We start from the raw sequence: 18,346 nt of genomic DNA, 5'->3' as shown, positions 1-18,346 counted from the left end.
TAATTCTGCAGATGATTTTTGTAAAGTTATTTCTGACGAGGTTCTTATGGTCGAACTTTCACAGGCATTAGTTCATAGCCCTATTTCTACATTCCTTTAATGCGCTTCAGAATTGTGTTAATGGTTTCTGATTATTATAATTATTATTATTGAATTGTTACTGTTAAATGTAATTGCATGTTAGTTATATCACCTTCCTCCCCCCATGCCCCCCCCCCACCCCCACCCCACACCCCCTTTTTTTTCTTTTCTTTTTTTTAACGTCTAATATCACTGATAGTGAAAAGATGCTAAACTAAAGAACGAACACACACACACACACACACACACACACACACACACACACACACACACACACACTGACACACACGTTAACTGTACTGTCAGAGCGCGCGACTGACTCGGCGGACTGGGGAGCACTGCACTGGCATGGCAGCCGGCCGCTTGGCCTGAACTGCGCGGCCATTTGATCGGTCCATTCTATTGATTAAAATAATGATGATAATAAAACTAGTAATAATCATCATGATGCTTTATTTTAAAACCATGCAGCCGGAATAGAATGACTTAGGCCGGGCGAAATGTATTACATGTTCTTTCTCAGTTCTTCTGGCGGGTTGGTACCCCGTACTCAGTGACTGAGTTAGTGCTGCACTACAATTTCCCGGCAGCAGAAATACCATGGCAGTGTCCAAGTCCTAACATTGAATGTAACCTACTTGAAGGCGGTGTCCATCTATGAATAGGAATAAACACGTTTAACAATAATCACTGTAGGCCTACAGCTCGGATCCGGAAAGATCCGGCCGCGACTCATACATCAAAACTTTCGCAACAACGGATTTAATACGACTGAAGATCCCATTCTTGCCATCTATACATACATTTACCCTTTCTTTAGATACTGGCCGTGGCTCGGAAAAAAATCGTCAGTACTTCTACACAGTGGTTTAACCCGGCAAACGTAACCAAAGTAAAATTATATAATTTACCGGCAGCTGATATTTGAAACCCAGTTAAGCTATTCCTTTTGCCGTGTGCGTCGATCCAGATCGTACTGTACCGTGCGCAGTTAATGTTCAATAACAGTGATTTACTAACTGAAGGTAATCATAGCGGACTCACTGGCAGTCAGGCATTTAGTCTGTTTAATTAGTCAGTCGACCGACTACTATAGTACAGTCTTATACATTCATCAGTTCATATAAATAAGATACCTGTTTGCTTCTCCGTTTACAAAGTCGTGGTAGGTGGTCGCATTTCTACACCTAATGAATTTATTGACTCGAGCGCAAACAAATTGTACAACCGGCCTTAGTCAGTCTTGTTTCAGAAGCGAAAACTATGCTGCGTAATCTCAGCACCATATATACTGCCGGATTGTAATATACTGATTCACTTTGTGAATCAAATAGCTTTAGAGGGATATTCGGTGTATCATATTCTTTTTTTTTTTTCTTTTTTTAATTTCTGTAAAATGCCGTGCAATTATTGATTGTCTTTCGATGGCTCTTCTGGCTCAGCAATAATTAAAGTCACTCGCAGGACGGAAAACTCAGTTTACTGATATAAGAAAGTTTTGTTTCAGCTACTAATGCATAGAATGAACTGCCACCTCATATAAAAAAAGTATATATATCATATACTAAATAAGTATTGCAAGAATCAACTGGACAGTTCAAAACAAATTTCGACTGTTTTACTGAAAATGAGAAAAAAAAATGACGCCTGGAATAAATACACAAGATGAGTGAAGCGGTTCAGTATCAGACTAAAACGTGACCAAATTATATTACGAAACTTAAAAGGAGCTATTCAAAAAGCTTCAAAACCTGCTTTGCTCCTACTTCTGCTACTGGGATCACAAATGTTAAAGAGAGAGAGAGAAAAGAAAAAGTGGACACCATGGACCAAGCAGAATGGCACGGACCTGTAAAAAGACTCAAATATGATAAATAGATTTTCTTTAAAAATCAAGCAATAAATTAGCTTGTCAATATAAATAAAGAGTAATAGATATACAAATATAGATATATAAATGTTTGGGGGTTTTTTTTTCTAAAAATGTCCGTGAGGCTTTGGACAAAGAATGACAGAGAGACCGGAAGTTAATTTGCAGCCTGTTCTATTTTCACCTTTCGACAAAGCAACTAATCCTTAAAACATTAAGAATGTTTCTCCACAAATGAAGGCAGCTAAACTATTTAGATAGCAACATTTATGGTTGTTAAGAACTTTTGGTCGGAAGAAAAGCAAAATCTACTCCAATAATGAACAATAGTAAAATGAGAACTACTTTCGTAAAATTCATACGCACATCTAGCTCGTACAAGAAGCTCGCCATTTTGTCACATGTTCATTTCGCGTTCTCACATGACCTGTTGTTTGGCCCCGTGATCAGCGGTGAGGTATTCCTGGCAATTTCAAACCAACAAAGATTTTTATGATGGACATGCTCGAACCAGGACTGGAACCAAGGTTAGTGAATGATAATATTTGTATAAATATATTATTATCACACAGCATTTGATTTCTGTGTGAAACGCACTGTCGTGGACGCACATTTTTGCACTGATGTGCGAATCGAAGACTTATTATTAAGTGTCATTTTCTGCACGCATCATCACACGTGGTCATTTCGTGATAGTAATCGCCAATAAAATATCAGTTGGTATATTCTTTTAGTAGTGTCAATCCCCTTCGTCTACATTCTGTGGTCTGTGCAAGATGTATCGAGGATGGAAAAAGTAGGTCACCGACGTGGCCTCAACTCTGCAAGAACGTGTTTCTTGATAAGATCGGTAGTTTGTATGTTTCTTAGGAACGGATAAAAACTACTTCAGTCTTTCTTCTTCTTGTTTCTTTTTTTTTTTTCCTTTCTTTTTTAGTTAAAAAAGCTGTCCACCACACTGTTGGACTTGCAAGTACACGAGTGAAACAAGACATGTGGTTGTACTTCAAGTTCAGAGTACATAAATGACGGACTTCTTGCTTGCTTTTAAATTAAAAAACAAAACAAAGTCTATGTCTGCTCCTAATTGACAAGGATGGCACGAAATCTGTAAGTGACAAAGAAAAAGCCAATACTCTTAACAGTTTATTCTCAAGTGTTTTTACAAAGGAGAAAGTTGATAACATACCAAATCTGGACCCTGGATCTAGATCAAATGGTAACCGACATTAAAATTACAAGTGAATCTGTAAAACAAAAGTTGAAAAAACTAAATCCAAATAAAGCTCAGGGCCCAGATGCAGTACCAGCAAGGATTCTGAAAGAGTTAAGTGAAGAGCTAGCAGAACCGCTAAGCATATTGTTTAATAAATCAGTTGAACAAATGGTAATACCAGATGACTGGAAGATGGCTACAGTAACGCCAATATTTAAAAAAGGTACAAGAACTGACCCTGGAAACTATAGACCTGTTAGTTTGACTTGTATAACATGTAAAGTTCTGGAATCATATGTAAGAGATACTATTGTTGATCATATGACAGAAAATTGTTTGCGGAATGCCAACATGGATTTCGGAAACACAGATCATGTGTAACTCAATTACTAGAAGTCATGGAAGACTTCACACGAATGATAAACAGGGGTGAAGATACTGATGTGCTTTACTTAGACTTTAAGAAAGCTTTTGATTCTGTGCCACACCAGAGATTATTAAAAAAGATAGATTATGGAATATCAGGAAAAGTATTAAATTGGACTAGGGATTTTCTCACTAACCGAAAACAGAGTTAAGGTGGGAGATAGTTATTCAGAGGAAGCAATGGTCCTTAGTGGAATTCCACAGGGTAGTATTTTAGGACCCATACTTTTTACATTATTCATAAATGACCTGCCTCAAACAGTGTCAAGTGTATGTAAAATTTTTGCAGACGCCACTAAACTTTGCTGTTCACCAAGTTCACGACATATAATGCAAAATGACATTGACTCCTTGATAGAATGGTCTGAAAAATGGAACTTATACTTTAATGCTTCCAAATGCAGAGTATTACACATTGGTCGAACAAACCCAAAACATAACTATGTAATGAAAAACGACGACGAAATAACCAATATTGTGAAATGTGAAGAGGAGAAAGACTTAGGGGTGACGTTTGATAAAGACTTACTGTTTGACAGACATATTAACCAAGTTGTTAACAAGGCAAATCAAAGGCTGGGTATTATTAAACATACTTTTTCGTTTATTGATAAGGATATATTTCTCCGACTTCATAAAGCTCTTGTAAGACCTCTTTTGGAGTATGGTCTCCCTGCCTGGTGTCTTAGACTAATATGTCAATCAATTACTATTGAAAGAGTGCAAAGACGTGCTAATAAACTGGTGCATGAAATTAAGGATTTGTCTTACGAAGAAAGACTGAAATTCCTAAAATTACCCCCAATGAAAGCAAGACGAAAAAGAGGAGATTTGATTCAAGCCTATTTGATCTGTAATGGTATAGACAATATTACAAAAAGGTCACTTCTTTGATTCACTGCCAGATACTAATATGGAAACAAGAAACAGTGTTCATAAAATTTATAAACAGAGACATAACAATAACACAAGGAAATTTGCTTTCAGTTATAGGGTTACTAACGACTGGAACAAACTAACCACTAACATCAAGTATGCTTCCAATACCACCAACTTCAAGAACCTTATCGATAATCACAAAATTTTAAAAGACATCTGGTTTGACTTTGTTGGTCCAAGATAATTGTAACTGGGTCTACTTAGACTGAGACAAGACTGATAACGACATAGCATAAAGAAGGCCGTGAGGCCTTGTGCTAATCATAAATGAGACGGGGCGTAAAAAGCCATGAGGCTACGATGTTGATTCTGAACAGGTATCAAAAGAAAAATCCAAGAAATTATTATGAAATAAAAGTATGAAAAACAACAAGACTGCTGATAGTACACACGCTAAACAAAAACAAAAACAACGTTAGTTTTAGATACCAAGCATGACAACTTAGAGGAGGGGGGGGGGGATGTAGAATTTATTACAGATAATTTTACCGATGATATATCATGTTTTACAGTAAGAAAGATGGCAGAATAGTTAAAAAGCTTATCTGCCTGTACACTATACAGTGTCTGTTAGGGTCTGGGTTCAAAGAGGCAACTCTTGTTGCCATGGATTCTTTCACTTGTGCTCAAAAGACCGCTGGAGAGTTCTGGGATCTTGCACATGTGCATCTAACTTTTACTCAAATTTGAGCATTGCAAAAGACATGCCATGATGGACAAAAGCAGCAGACATGTCCTGTCCTCCATTTCTTCAGTTGATAGCCTCCATTGCTACAACCAAACTATGGTTAATGAAGTGCCATCGTATACACACACAAAAAAGAGCAAACACTTGAAAAAAGAAGCCTACTGTATTGCATGTTCTGCCTCTCTTGATCACCTTGGTTGCTTAAAATTTCTTAGAGCCAATGAACTTTGAGAGCACAGATCATGTGATGTGCCTCAAGTCGTGTGAGCACGGAACTCTCCAGCAGTCTATTTATTGTCTCATTCAAATAACAAGTGTCCAGACTATGAACCACCACTCAAAGTCTAGTAGAGTGTGAGAACATTTTGGTGAGTGCGGCTGATGATTGAATGTCATTTTAATACCCCTTGCAAATACCTTTTTTTTTTTCCATTTGAAGCCAATGAAGAGTCTTGAATTGATCCTGTACGCTCAGATATCACTTCCGAGGCAGACATATTACCCACCAGGCCACCACTCTACCAACAATGAATTTATTCTCAAAGTCAAACCCCTTACACCCCTAACCGCTTGGTATCATCCCAAAAAGGACTTTTTGGTTATGTATGCCATGAATGAAATAAACAAAATGCGTCCTCATTATCAATGTTCCGGGTCACATGGAATATTTCGGTTGTGGGGTAGGGGGTACTTGTGGCACACACATGATTCCAGAAACAGTGATAAATTGTGAATTTATATTTTCAGCCATGAGAAAGAGGATCCTGACGCAGAGGAGCACATTACCTTGGCCACTGATGGTGAGTCACTTTACTGAGTATCAAGCTGAAAAAAGAACTGGGCTCTTGATTTGTTCTTTGTTTTGTTTTGATATGTTACCTTATTCTTATAGTCCATTCTTTTTTTTTTTTTTTTCTTTTTTTTTTTTTTTTTTTTTTTTTCTTGTTGTTGTTGTTGTCATTTTGAGACTGCGAGTCAGAGTCCAGAGCACATTCCCCTGCCACTGATTGTAAGTCACTGTTTGTAGTTTGAACAGACTTAGCTCTTAAATTAATTCCTTTTTTTTCTTCTTTTTTTTATGATAATTTGTGTATTGTCCATTCTCTTTGTTTAGTTTTGTTTTCACTCTGGGAGTTGGAGTGATAACACGGTGTCAGGTTTGAAACCTTGTCATTTGTTTTTGAAGAGATAGTTTTGTGCGCACATAGGGCAAACTCTCATGCAGCAGAGCTGAGACAGGCCTTGATTCAGGAGTGGAATCAGCTGCCAGAACGGTTACTGTATTGTATTATATTTATAGATTTACATTACAATTGTATTACTCGTTTTTGTCACAACAGATTTCTCTGTGTGAATTTCAGGCAGCTCTCCCTAGGGATAGTGCATTGCTAAACTGAGAGAGCCACCCATTTTTTTGAAATTTTTTCCTGCCAGCCATTTTTTATTTGTTTTCCAATCGAAGAGGATATTTTTTGTTTTACAGAATTTTGCCGAAAGAACTCTTGCGCTTACAAATTGCCATTATCGTGTCCACATCACTCATAGACAGTTGACAAAATGAATTGTGCAGTGCAGTATTTTGAAGTAATTGAATTGTTTACTGGATTTTACTACTTTTTTTGGTGTGATTTGGAGAGGGGGTGATTGGGGGGAGGGTTGGTGGTGCTCACTGGATGGTGCTCAAGTAAAGTGATTGAGGATAGTGTAGTGTCAGTAAAATAAAAGTGTTTGCCTTCACATTAGTTGTTCACTATTAGCGAATAGTTTTTACTTTTTCATACCATGTTTGGAGCTGAGAAATGTTGGCAGGTGTGATTTGTTACAATAGATAATGACATTTCCAAGATACTATTTCCTGTTTCTTTTTTTTTCTTTTTTTCTTCCTGGAAAACTGCTTCAGGGACAGGTTTGAAGCGAAATGGTATGGTGACAGATGTTTACAAGTTAGGTACTGTTATTTTCTGATATGTATAATTTCTTGTTAGACTGAGTCAATATGTTCTGCAGTTGAGAACAATGGTGTTTTTTGGCAAAGTGGAAGGCTACAGTGCATTATCCAACTCCAAGTTTATCATTTTAATTTTAAACTGGAAAAATAACATATGTAAATGAAATGAAAAGAAAATATGTAAAGACTAAAAGAGGAATAATGGTGGGTTTTTTTGGCAAAGTGGAAGGTTACAGTGCATTATCCAAGTATAAATTTTTACAATATACCTTTAAAAAGTGAGAAGCAATGTCTTAGAGTCTTTACTGTTTACAGGTTCTTTATGGAAACGAACCTTTGTCCCTGTTGGCAGCATTCCATACTGATTTCAGATTACTAATTTTTTAGACAGTTATAAAAAAGTTTAAAATGTAGCTTAGAGTTATAAGATATTTATTATAAATATTATCATTATTATTATTGTTATTATTATTATTATATCGTTTATCATTATATCAGCATGCAAAACTTGAATATATTATTTTTAATTCTGTATCTTGTTTGTGAAAGAGAGAGAGAATTTAGCGGGAAATGGAGAAAAAGAAAGAAAGAAAGCTGTCAGTTACTACTGGTGAACACAGAATTGTTTATTAATTTTCATGCACAGATGCAACTGATGAGCAGGCGGCGGCCATTGCTAGTGTGGCAGGAACGGGTGGTCTGACCCTTGACCCCAACATGCAGTTCCAGCTCCGTGCTGATGGGAATAGTCAAGGTTAGTATTTTTTTAACAGTTATCTTATCTTAACCCCGTCAGTTTCAAGCCTACTTTAGCAACAGCTATTATTTGCCAAGGGATAAAGGGATTTCTGGAAAGAAATATTGGTGTGTGTTTTTTTTGTTTTTTTTTTGGTTTTTTTATCTAGATGGACATTTCTGAAAGAAAGTATGCATAATCTATACCTTTTCTGAAAGGAAAATGAACATACTAGGCAGTTAAAACAATTTCACATGAGTTGAATGATTTGCGATAGGAAAATTCCAACAGTGACATGGATGGAGGTTGCCTTCCTGAGACAAGTTGCGGTTTGTTTTTTCTTGTTTTTGTTTTGTTTTGTTTTGTTTGTTTTTGTTTTGTAATGGTTAAACTGGACAGACTGGATACAGCAGAAATACATTCAGGCTCCAGATTATTAGACATGTTACCAACATTTTGCATGTATAGCCTGACAGCATTATCTTATGAAAACAATAATGATAATGATGATAACAACAGTAAGGAGAAGAAGAAGAAAAATGATAATGAAAGAATGGTCATAACAATAATGTACATTTGTGTATTATTATTCACAGAGAATTTAAACTCACAGACAAACGTCAATTATTAACATGATTTGTCTTCTATTTGGTTTGGTTTTGTTGGTTTTTTTGTTTTGTTGGTTTTTTGCGTGTGTGGGTTTTGTTCACTGACTAATAGAGCTCTCTTTCTGAACTCTTCTTGTAGCAGAATATTTGTTACAATCTATTCTGACCTTAAAATATTATTTCTTTTCTTTTTTTTCTTTCTTTTTTTTTTATGTGTGTAGGTTTTGTGCACTGACTAATACAGTAATAGGGCTCTCCTGAAGAACTCTTTGTAGCAGAATATTTGCTACAATCTGACATTAACTTGATTAAGATATTTCTTCTTCTGCATTCACTCGTATGCACACGAGTGGGCTTTTACGTGTATGACCGTTTTTACCCCGCCATGTAGGCAGCCATACTCCGTTTTCAGGGTGTGCATGCTGGGTATGTTCTTGTTTCCATAACCCACCGAACGCTGACATGGATTACAGGATCTTTAACGTGCGTATTTGATCTTCTGCTTGCATATACACACGAAGGGGGTTCAGGCACTAGCAGGTCTGCACATATGTTGACCTGGGAGATCGTAAAAATCTCCACCCTTTACCCACCAGGCGCCGTCACCGTGATTCGAACCCGGGACCCTCAGATTGACAGTCCAACGCTTTAACCACTCGGCTATTGCGCCCGTCGATTAAGATATGATTTCTCTTCTTCTTCGTCTTTTTTTTTGTGTGTGTTTGTGAGTGTGTTTTGTTGACTGACTAATTGGCCTAGAATCTGACATTAAAATATGATTTCTCTTCTTCTTCATCTTTTTCTTTCTGTTTTGGGGGTGGGTGGGGGGGTGTTCACTGACTAATTGGGCTCTCTTTCTGAACTCTTCTAAGTTCTTGTGGCAGAATATTTGCTACAATCTGACATTAAGATATGATTTCGTCTTCGTCTTCGTCTTTTTTGGGGGGGGGCTGGGGGGGGGAGGGGGGGTTGTTCACTGACTAATAGGTCTGTCCTTCTGAACTCTTCTTGTAGCTGAAAACTTGCTAGAATCTGATGTTAGAATATGATTTCTCTTCTTTTTTGTCCCCCCTTTTTTTATGTGTGGGTTTTGTTTAGTGACTAATTATGGAATACAGTGATGGGGGCTCTTATTTTAAACTCTTTTTGTAGCAGAATATTTGCTACAATCTGATAATTCAGGTCAGGTGACGTACCGCGTCGTTCAGCTGTCCAACGATGGGGAGACAACCGCCCAGGTAGTTGCCAGCAACTTCCCTCCCAACCAAGTGGTGAGTGTGTGAATAGAATGCAAATTAGAACTGAGAATCGAACAATTTTATCTGTCATGAAACCGAAATGTATTGAGAGAGAGAGAGTGGGAATCGTCACATAAAGTATCTGTCGTGAAACCTAAAGGTTTTGTGTGTGTGTGTGAGAGAGAGAGAGAGAGAGAAGGAATGTCATACTTCGTATTATCGTTTCACACATTTCAGTGTTCATACTTGGAAAAGGTCTATGAACCGAAAAAATTGATATTTCTTTTATTGTATTGATGTGGATATTTTTATCACTTTTATTTTATTCTTTCTTTTTTTTTCTTAATCAAAACACAAACTAAAGGTTTATAACCCTTTCACCGCCTGTCAATTTAAAGTGCAAAATTCCCTTATGCTATAAACAAAGAAAATATGGTTTCTAAGAATAGCTGGGGATTCCCCCTGTGATGTGTAGGAAATATGGCGTATCCTTCCACCGAACATAAAGAGCAGTAGATTCATGGATAACAGACCCATGATCTGGTCACCCTTCAGTGACATGGGTCCTCTACCTAGCTGTGCTCTACCTAGCTGCTGCATAAATGCGAGTTTGGCAGTGAAAGGGTTAAAGAGCAACGTATAACTGTGCCCAGATGTTGACTATGATTTTGAATAAATAAACCAAGAGCAACATGATGTCAGCAATAACTTTGAATAAGTACTACCAAATTCCTTCTTATGATATTAGTTATAATTATTGTAAATACCAGTTTTTCTGCTGTAGGTTTGTTTATTATTTCAGAGTTTATTATTATATAGACACAAGTAGTAGTCATAAACACACTCATGAGTCAAAATGAAGTGAAGAGCCGAGTCATTGTCATGACTGCTTCTGTCGAGAACAAAATCCTTCAGTCAGTGTACTCTTTTTCTTTTAGGGTCCAACCACTTAGAATAGCCTTCCATTTAACATTAGGTTCTCCATTTCCACAGCCTCTTTCAAATCTTCTCTGAAGACCCGTCTGTTTAAGCATTACTAATATCCTTGTCCTCCACATTTCAAAACTGCGTCCTATCCATGCCATGTGTGTGTGTGAATAAGTGAGTTGGATGAGTTCTGTCATATCTGTTTGACGTTTATCTCAATTGATATACTTCAGTATTTTATCATTTACACTTGATGAGTTTTTTTACGTGTAAAGCGCTTTGGGCTCTGTTCGAGTACAAAGCACTGAATAAGTGTTCATTTGTAATGTTATTACAACGCAATCGCCAAGTGGTTAAAGTGTTGGACTTCGAGGGTCTCAGGTTCGAATCTCGGTAGTGGCGCCTGGTGGGTAAAGGGTGGACATTTTTCCTGTCTCCCAGGTCAACATATTTGCTGACCTGCTCGTGCCTGAACCCCCTTTGTGTGTATACGCAAGCAGAAGATCAAATATGCACGTTAAAGATCCTGTAAATGTAATCTATGCCAGCATTCGGTGGGTCAAGGAAACAAGAACATACCCAGCATGCACACCCCTGAAAACAGAGTATGGCTGCCTACATGGCGGGGTAAAAATGGTCATACATGTAAAAGCCCACTCATGTACATACCAGTGAACATGGGAGTTGCAGCCCACAAACGAAGAAGAACTAATATTATCACTTCTACAGACTGTGATCCAGAGCCCGTTCAGCAACGGCGGCAGCCCCACCCCGGAGCAGCAAGGGGACGCACGCTTCGCTTACTTCTCCGCTGCAGGGGGCACCGAGGGGGCAGGGGTCAGCGCCCAGGGAGAGACCCTCACCGCCGCTACGGCCTTGACCCCTGTCGCCGCAGGAGCTGGTAAGCCATGGGTTGTGAAGCCCGGGTTTTTTTGGGTTTTTTTTCCAAGGGTTTTTATTGTTGTTTTTTCCCCTTTTGTCTTGGGACTGTAGTGATTAAATTATGATACTCATGAATTGTTTCTTTTCTTTTCCATAGTCTTGGGCTAAGTGAATACTGATGAATTCTTTATTTTCTTTTCCATTGTCTCGGGGTAAGCGATGTGTCTTACATTATAATACCGAGGACTCTTTCTTAGCTTTCTTGTGTCTTAGATTATAATGCCATAAAAAGTTTCCTATGTTTTTTTTTGTTTTTTCTCCAGTGTCTTGATGTAAGTGCTGTCTTGGATTGTGATAAGAGGACTTTCTTTTTCACCCGATAGTCCTGGGTGTAAGGGGGACACGGCAGTTTTGTCAGAGAGAAAAAAAGTTGTTATTTGACTATAGTGTCTGGCCTTAAGTGGTATGTCTTGGATCATACACCTGACTCAGTACCAAGGGGTCATGTCAAACGGATTGTGTTTCACTTTTCAACAAAGCTTAACAGCTGCAGCCAGCAAACTCAGGTGTGCAGTAGGAGAAATTTCATCTCCCACCACCACCCCCCTCTTGACCAAGTGAGCAAGTCCATAGTGTTGTTTAGACACTAACAAAAGTGCATTACTGGGAGCATCAGGTGTGAAATGTTTGCTAGCAGGGAGTGTTTTTCACACAGAACCTTGACAGCGAAAGAAACGGCGTGTTTGTTGTGATTGTTCAGGTCAATTTTACGTCATGATGTCTCCACAAGACGTCCTGCAAAACCCTCAGCGAACGATCGCTCCACGCACGTCGTATTCCCCGAAACTGGAGGGCCGATCCAGTCGAGACGACAGGAGGAGAGCGACACATAACGAAGGTAAGTCTCTGTGTGTGTGTGTGTGTGTGTTGTTAATGCTTGGTAATCCTAATAAATGAGAGTGTCTGTGTAACCACAAAAGTCTCTTGTTTTTTAAGGCAAGGTTTGCCTTATTATTTCTGTTTCAATTTTTGTGAGAAAAAGAACATTGCATGAAAAACACTTAAGTTATTGTACTGTCAGCAAAAGTTTCACAGTGAATTCTTCTCTTCATTTTGATAAATAGTGACCAAACATCTCTGTCTGTTGTCTCAGGGCATAAGTCTTGTTTTGTGTGTGTGTGTATCTTGTTTTTTCTCAAAAGTTCGTTGTCGATTTTGTTTTGCTCATTATTTATTCTTTGCATGTAGAAGTAGATATGAACGAATGCTGGGACTGTCTGCTTCTATTTGATTTTTGTATTGGTCCATTTTTTTCACTTACCCGTTCTTTTTTTTCTTTTTTTGTATGTTATTCTGCATTATTTTCACAATACCTTGCCCTGAATTTCCTGCCTGAGATGATGTTCCTAGTGCTGCAGATTTTTGTTTTTGTTATCAGTCATTGGTTTTGATTTTTTTTTTTTTTTTTTAACTTCTGACATTGTGTTCATACTCCAGTTAAAACGTTTTGCCGTTGTTTCAGTGGAGCGACGGAGGCGAGACAAAATCAACAACTGGATCGTTCAGCTGTCTAAACTGGTTCCGGACTGTGTGCAGGAAACCAAACCCAATCAGGCAGTAAGTCTGTGTCCTGTGTTCTGTGTACCAATATTGAAAGCAAACAGAAACAAATGCAGTTTTATTCCAGCGTCATTTCAGCTATTAAACAACAATAAATCATAATCAGATATGTGACTAAAAAGGGTGTATGCTAGAGTGCATATGCGTGGAATATGACATCTAACTCGAGGAACAGTTGCTCTTCATGCTACCTAGGGTAGCCTTGACTAGCAAGAGCCTTGCCACTGTTGCCGCGAAAAAAGAAACGTACCTTCTTAGCATGTCTCTTGAGAACCTCACCAAATTATATATGATAGTCAGTCGTGTCCGACTGACCATCAGAACAGCAGAGGAGGTAACTGCTGTTCCAACTATCTGGGCTAGAATTTGATTATACTTATAGTGGCGAGTGTCTGGTTCAAGATAATCCCCACTCTTTCTGCGAAGAGGGTTTCAGGACAGTCAGTGTTGGGATGTTCCTAAAGGCCAACTAGCCACGAAAGCTGCAGCACTAAGAGCCAGTGCAATCTTGCCTCCTAGTTTGAGAGTCTTAGTCCTTCACAAAAGACTAAGCTGTAAATGAATTCCCATTGGAATGGAGAAGCCTCTGATCACACAGCTCTCACTTTGCTGTTGGACGGAGTGTAAGCTTATGTCAATCTGTGATATAAGCTAAGCGTTGGGCCAGTACATAAGAAACGCGCCTTAGTTTCTCCCAGTGTTGATTCCATTCTGTGACAGTATCACTTGTTGTTTTGTTTCAATCTCAGTAACAGCGCCTGGATGGAGATTTTTCAGATCTCCCAGGTCAACATATGTGCAGACCTGCTAGTGCCTGAACCCCCTTCGTGCGTATGCACATGCAGAAGATCAAATAAGGTCCTGGAATCCATGTCAGCGTTCGGTGGGTTATGGAAATGAGAGTATACCCAGCATGCCACCTCCAAAAATGGAGTATGGCTGCATACATGGCGGGGTAGATAAACAACGGTCATGCATGTAAAATGTTACGTCTGTCAGAGTGTGTATGTGTACATCTGTCAGAGTGTGTATGTGTGCTTGCCTGAAATATTACATATATTAGTCAATAAGGACACAAAAACAACAACAGCAAAGGAAGCCAGAAAAAAACATCAACAGCATCGCATTGTTTTTATAAACAAATTCCTGAAACATAATGCACAATTTGATGTGTGGCCCTGGATGATCTCAGAAAACAATCAATTCCAGAGACGTTTTACAGACAACGTTCTGTTTCAAGCTTATATCAATATTGGCCTGTGTGAACAAGAACATTGTCAAACACTTTAGACGGGCGCAATAGCCGAGTGGTTGAAGCGTTGGGCTGTCAATCTGAGGGTCCTGGGTTCGAATCACAGCGACGGTGCCTGGTGGGTAAAGGGTGGAGATTTTTACGATCTCCCAGGTCAACATATGTGCAGACCTGCTAGTGCCTGAACCCCCTTCGTGTGTATATGCATTTAGAAGATCAAATACGCACGTTAAAGATCCTGTAATCCATGTCAGCGTTCGGTGGGTTATGGAAACAAGAACATACCCAGCATGCACACCCCCGAAAACGGAGTATGGCTGCCTACATGGCAGGGTAAAAACGGTCATACACGTAAAAGCCCACTCGTGTGCATACAAGTGAATGCAGAAGAAGAAGAAGTCAAACACTTTACCATGATTTATTTATACTAGGCGCTTCAGCTTGCCTGAAATCTGATAGAATGACACAGGAAACGAATGATGAGCACCCTGTGTCATCCGTCAGTCGGCTCTACACGGGTAGGCAGCCTGCTGTGCAAATGACCCCAAGTATGTAAAGCGCTTAGAGCTTGGTCTCCAACCAAGGATAGGTGCTGTATAAGTATCCATGTCATTCATTTTGTTTGTTTGTTTTTTTACAGAGCAAGGGAGGGATCCTGTCGAAGGCGTGTGAGTACATTCAGGAGCTTCGAGGCAGCAACAAGACTTTGATGGAGACTGTGAAGGAAACAGAGCGCATGTCAGTAGACATGGAGTTGTATCGTTCTCAGATGGAGGAACTGAAGAGGCAGAACGAGTCTTTGCGCGCCTTGTTGATCAACAACAACATCGCCATTCCGCCCAATCTGTTGCCAGACCTGGTGTAGTTTTCTGTGCGGGGCTGGGGTGGGTTAGGGTGTAGTGTGCGTGTGAAAGGAGTGGGTGGTGTGTGTCTGTCCGGAAGTGGGGGGGGGGGGGGGGGGGGATGGATGCTTGGGCTTGTGAACGTTCCGTGTGTGTGTTTGTGAGAGATTTGTGTGTGTGTGTGTGCGCGCAAAAGAATGAGAAATGAAAAATAGTGAAAACTCTAACACTGTGGTTTCATCCTTTTCAAAACTGGCATGAAGCTTGTGTGCTTGACTGAGAGTTGCAGCTTGCAAGCCTTTACTATACCTGATTTGCACGCAAGAGAAGTCAGGGAAGAAAGTTTGTGCAAGATAGCATGTGTGTGTGTGTGTGTGCCCACATGTATATTCCTGGTGTAAGTGTAAACATGAGCGTGGTTTTATGTGAAAGTTATCATATTTATGTTCATGGGACACATGCATTTTAGGACAAGACGCGATGAGATGTGGCACCAGATTGAATGCTTTCTCTGTGTGTGTGTGTGGTGTGCTAGTAGTGTGTGAGTGGGACCATAATCTAAAAAGTGTAGGATGTGTGTGTATCCATTAAAAACTGCTAGTGAAAAAACAACAACTTCAAAACGTGAGGTGGAAGCTGATAAATTCACATACTCAACGTTTTGCGTGAACATTCTCTCATGTGCTGGAACTTTCAACTCACCAATATAGTATACTGAAACATAGTCACACGTGGGAGCTCACATTCGAGAAAACATGAAACATCAAGAATCGTGAACACTGCGGTGCAAGCTTCAGACAACAGTGATCTGATCACGAAAAGCAGCCCAAGCAACATCTCTGCAGAGAGGATTCATTTACAGTGGTGTTTGTTGGCTGCGTGAAACAGCGAAGAACAATGGAAGAATACCTGTTGTCTGCCACTACTACCACTACTGTGCAACATCACAACCTGTGGAGACGCTCTGTGTTGGTGCTTGCATCACCATGGGTGACAGAGACGCAGGGGGAAACATTCGGGCATCGTACACAGCATTGTCATTTTGTAGTTGTGTTTTTGTGTGGCAGGTTTTGTCGTTCTTTTCTTATTTTTTTTTATGGGTTTGGTTTTATTTTTGTTTGAACTGTTGTATTGTTTGTTTTGATCAGTTTCATTTGATTTCATTCCTTTTATTGTGTGTGTGTGTGTGTGTAGCCTGTGTTATTTTAACTAATTCAGTTATTTTTTGTGTATCCTTAACTTACTCTCATTAATTCATTATTGGAAAGAGCAAAGCAAGATTGAATAGTTCAGATTATCAGAGCAGAACCTGCTTGAAAAAAAATTCTTTGCTAAAATTGGGACAGAATTTCTGTTTACTTACATAAAGGAAAATCAGAGGTGAATGAAAGAGCTCTGATCATTATGTGCTGTCTTTTAGATTTTCAATTCAGACAAGCGCAATAGCCGAGTGGTTAAAGCGTCTGACTGTCAGTCTGAGGGTCCCGGGTTCGAATCACGGTGATGGCGCCTGGTGGGTAAAGGGTGGAGATTTTTCAATCTCCCAGGTCAACATATGTGCAGACCTGCTAGTGCCTGAACCCCCTTCGTTTGTATATGCATTTAGAAGATCAAATACGCACGTTAAAGATCCTGTAATCCATGTCAGCGTTCGGTGGGTTATGAAAACAAGAACATACCCAGCATGCACACCCCTGAAAACGGAGTATGACTGCCTACATGGCGGGGTAAAAATGGTCATACACATAGAGGCCCACTCGTGTGGGTCATGTATAGATTTTTTACTTAAAATTCATATCTTTGATATTTTCTTATGTATGCTTTCCTTATCCATTTGCCATATTTTACGGTACCTGTCATTTTTTTCCCAATAAAAACCTTTGTTCCTTCTCTTTCTGCCTGTGTTGCAGTTTGTTAGTCTGTTCATTAGTTCGATAAGCTGCTGGTGTACTGTGACTGATGACAAGATTCTGTGATTGTATTTGTAAAGACTTGGATTGATTCAGGCTTTAACTCACTGGGTGTTTCGGACATCTTTTAAAAATTCACTAAATTTAAAAGAAAAAAGGCTGGGTCTTCAGTGTGGCCTAATTTTATTTCTTTTTTTTTTTTAAATTCAGTAACATAACATCGAGTATCCTAGATTTTTTTCGTGTTTATGAATCTAAGGAATTCTGTCTGTCTTGGTCTTGTAGTTTAGGTATGTAGGGATGTTTGAACGAGCGACTAAACTCATGTCGTGCCATATAGTTTTGCTACCGGTTGGCATAGACGAGGCATCACCATTTTGCTCACTTATATAGATAGTGAGTTTTGACATGCACCAGTCAGCCCATAAAATCACTTGAAAAGCCACACTCAGCTGTAATGTCAGGGGATTCCAAGTTGTTATCACAGTCCAAGGAACCTTTTCAAATCCAAAGATACCAATCGGTTAATAACTCAGAAATAATGTGAAAAAACTTTTGCAAGATGGAGATACGCATGACAGTGACATGGAGTGAATATTCTGATATCCTGGAACGGCTTTCATGGCATTCTAAAGGTTCAAGTATTTATAATGAAATGGCACTTTTGATAAAAAAAAAAAAAAATGCATAATGCTGGGTAGTCATCCCATGTCCTGGTGGAAATCCTGATACATCTTGTGTGTGAAACATGTTATGCTATCTGATTTTCTTGTGGTATCTGATTTTCTTATGTTTGTTTTTATTTTGGATGTGTTTATTGTAGTGGTTGGGTGTTTTTTTTTGGGGGGGGGGGGTTGTATCCTCAAGTATTTGTCCTTGTCTAGATGCAGTTGAAACTGGATGCTATTCTGTTACAGCCTCGTTGTTCTCTTAGGGTGTGGTGAATCAATACGACCAGACACAATGAATAAAGAAAAACACATTGTGAAAAATCCTGCTGAATGAGTGCTTCTGGTTCTTTGAACTAACTAACACTTAGATAATGATCATTAACATTCAGATTGAACTAGTGCAGTTCCCCTCCCCCCTCCATCCTTTCCCTGGCCCCCGCAGAAAAAAAAAGTAAAAAAAAAAACAAAAAAACTGATAGTTTAATCTCCCAA

General features: G+C 39.1%; 1 protein-coding gene across 1 annotated transcript; it reads left to right on the top strand.

Annotated features, from left to right (window-relative positions):
* Positions 1–2,335: 2,335 nt before the first annotated feature.
* Positions 2,336–15,353, top strand: LOC143277488 (upstream stimulatory factor 2-like). The gene is made up of 8 exons (XM_076582339.1): positions 2,336–2,478; positions 5,968–6,020; positions 7,815–7,922; positions 9,695–9,783; positions 11,407–11,578; positions 12,320–12,457; positions 13,082–13,176; positions 15,072–15,353. The coding sequence occupies exons 1-8, from the start codon at positions 2,444–2,446 to the stop codon at positions 15,294–15,296; spliced, it is 915 nt and encodes a 304-aa protein (XP_076438454.1). The 5' UTR covers positions 2,336–2,443; the 3' UTR covers positions 15,297–15,353.
* Positions 15,354–18,346: the final 2,993 nt, after the last annotated feature.

This window comes from Babylonia areolata, chromosome 34 (genome assembly GCF_041734735.1).
Source record: "Babylonia areolata isolate BAREFJ2019XMU chromosome 34, ASM4173473v1, whole genome shotgun sequence".
NCBI classification, from domain to species: domain Eukaryota; kingdom Metazoa; phylum Mollusca; class Gastropoda; order Neogastropoda; family Buccinidae; genus Babylonia; species Babylonia areolata.
This window is presented reverse-complemented; position numbering and strand designations above follow the sequence as displayed.

Excerpts from the sequence above, each read along its gene's own strand:
- LOC143277488 (XM_076582339.1), top strand. The coding sequence starts at position 2,444 with ATGATGGACATGCTCGAACCAGGACTGGAACCAAG. Across the intron at positions 12,458-13,081 it reads GAGAGCGACACATAACGAAG|TGGAGCGACGGAGGCGAGAC; the intron begins GTAAGTCTCTGT and ends CCGTTGTTTCAG. Across the intron at positions 13,177-15,071 it reads AAACCAAACCCAATCAGGCA|AGCAAGGGAGGGATCCTGTC; the intron begins GTAAGTCTGTGT and ends GTTTTTTTACAG.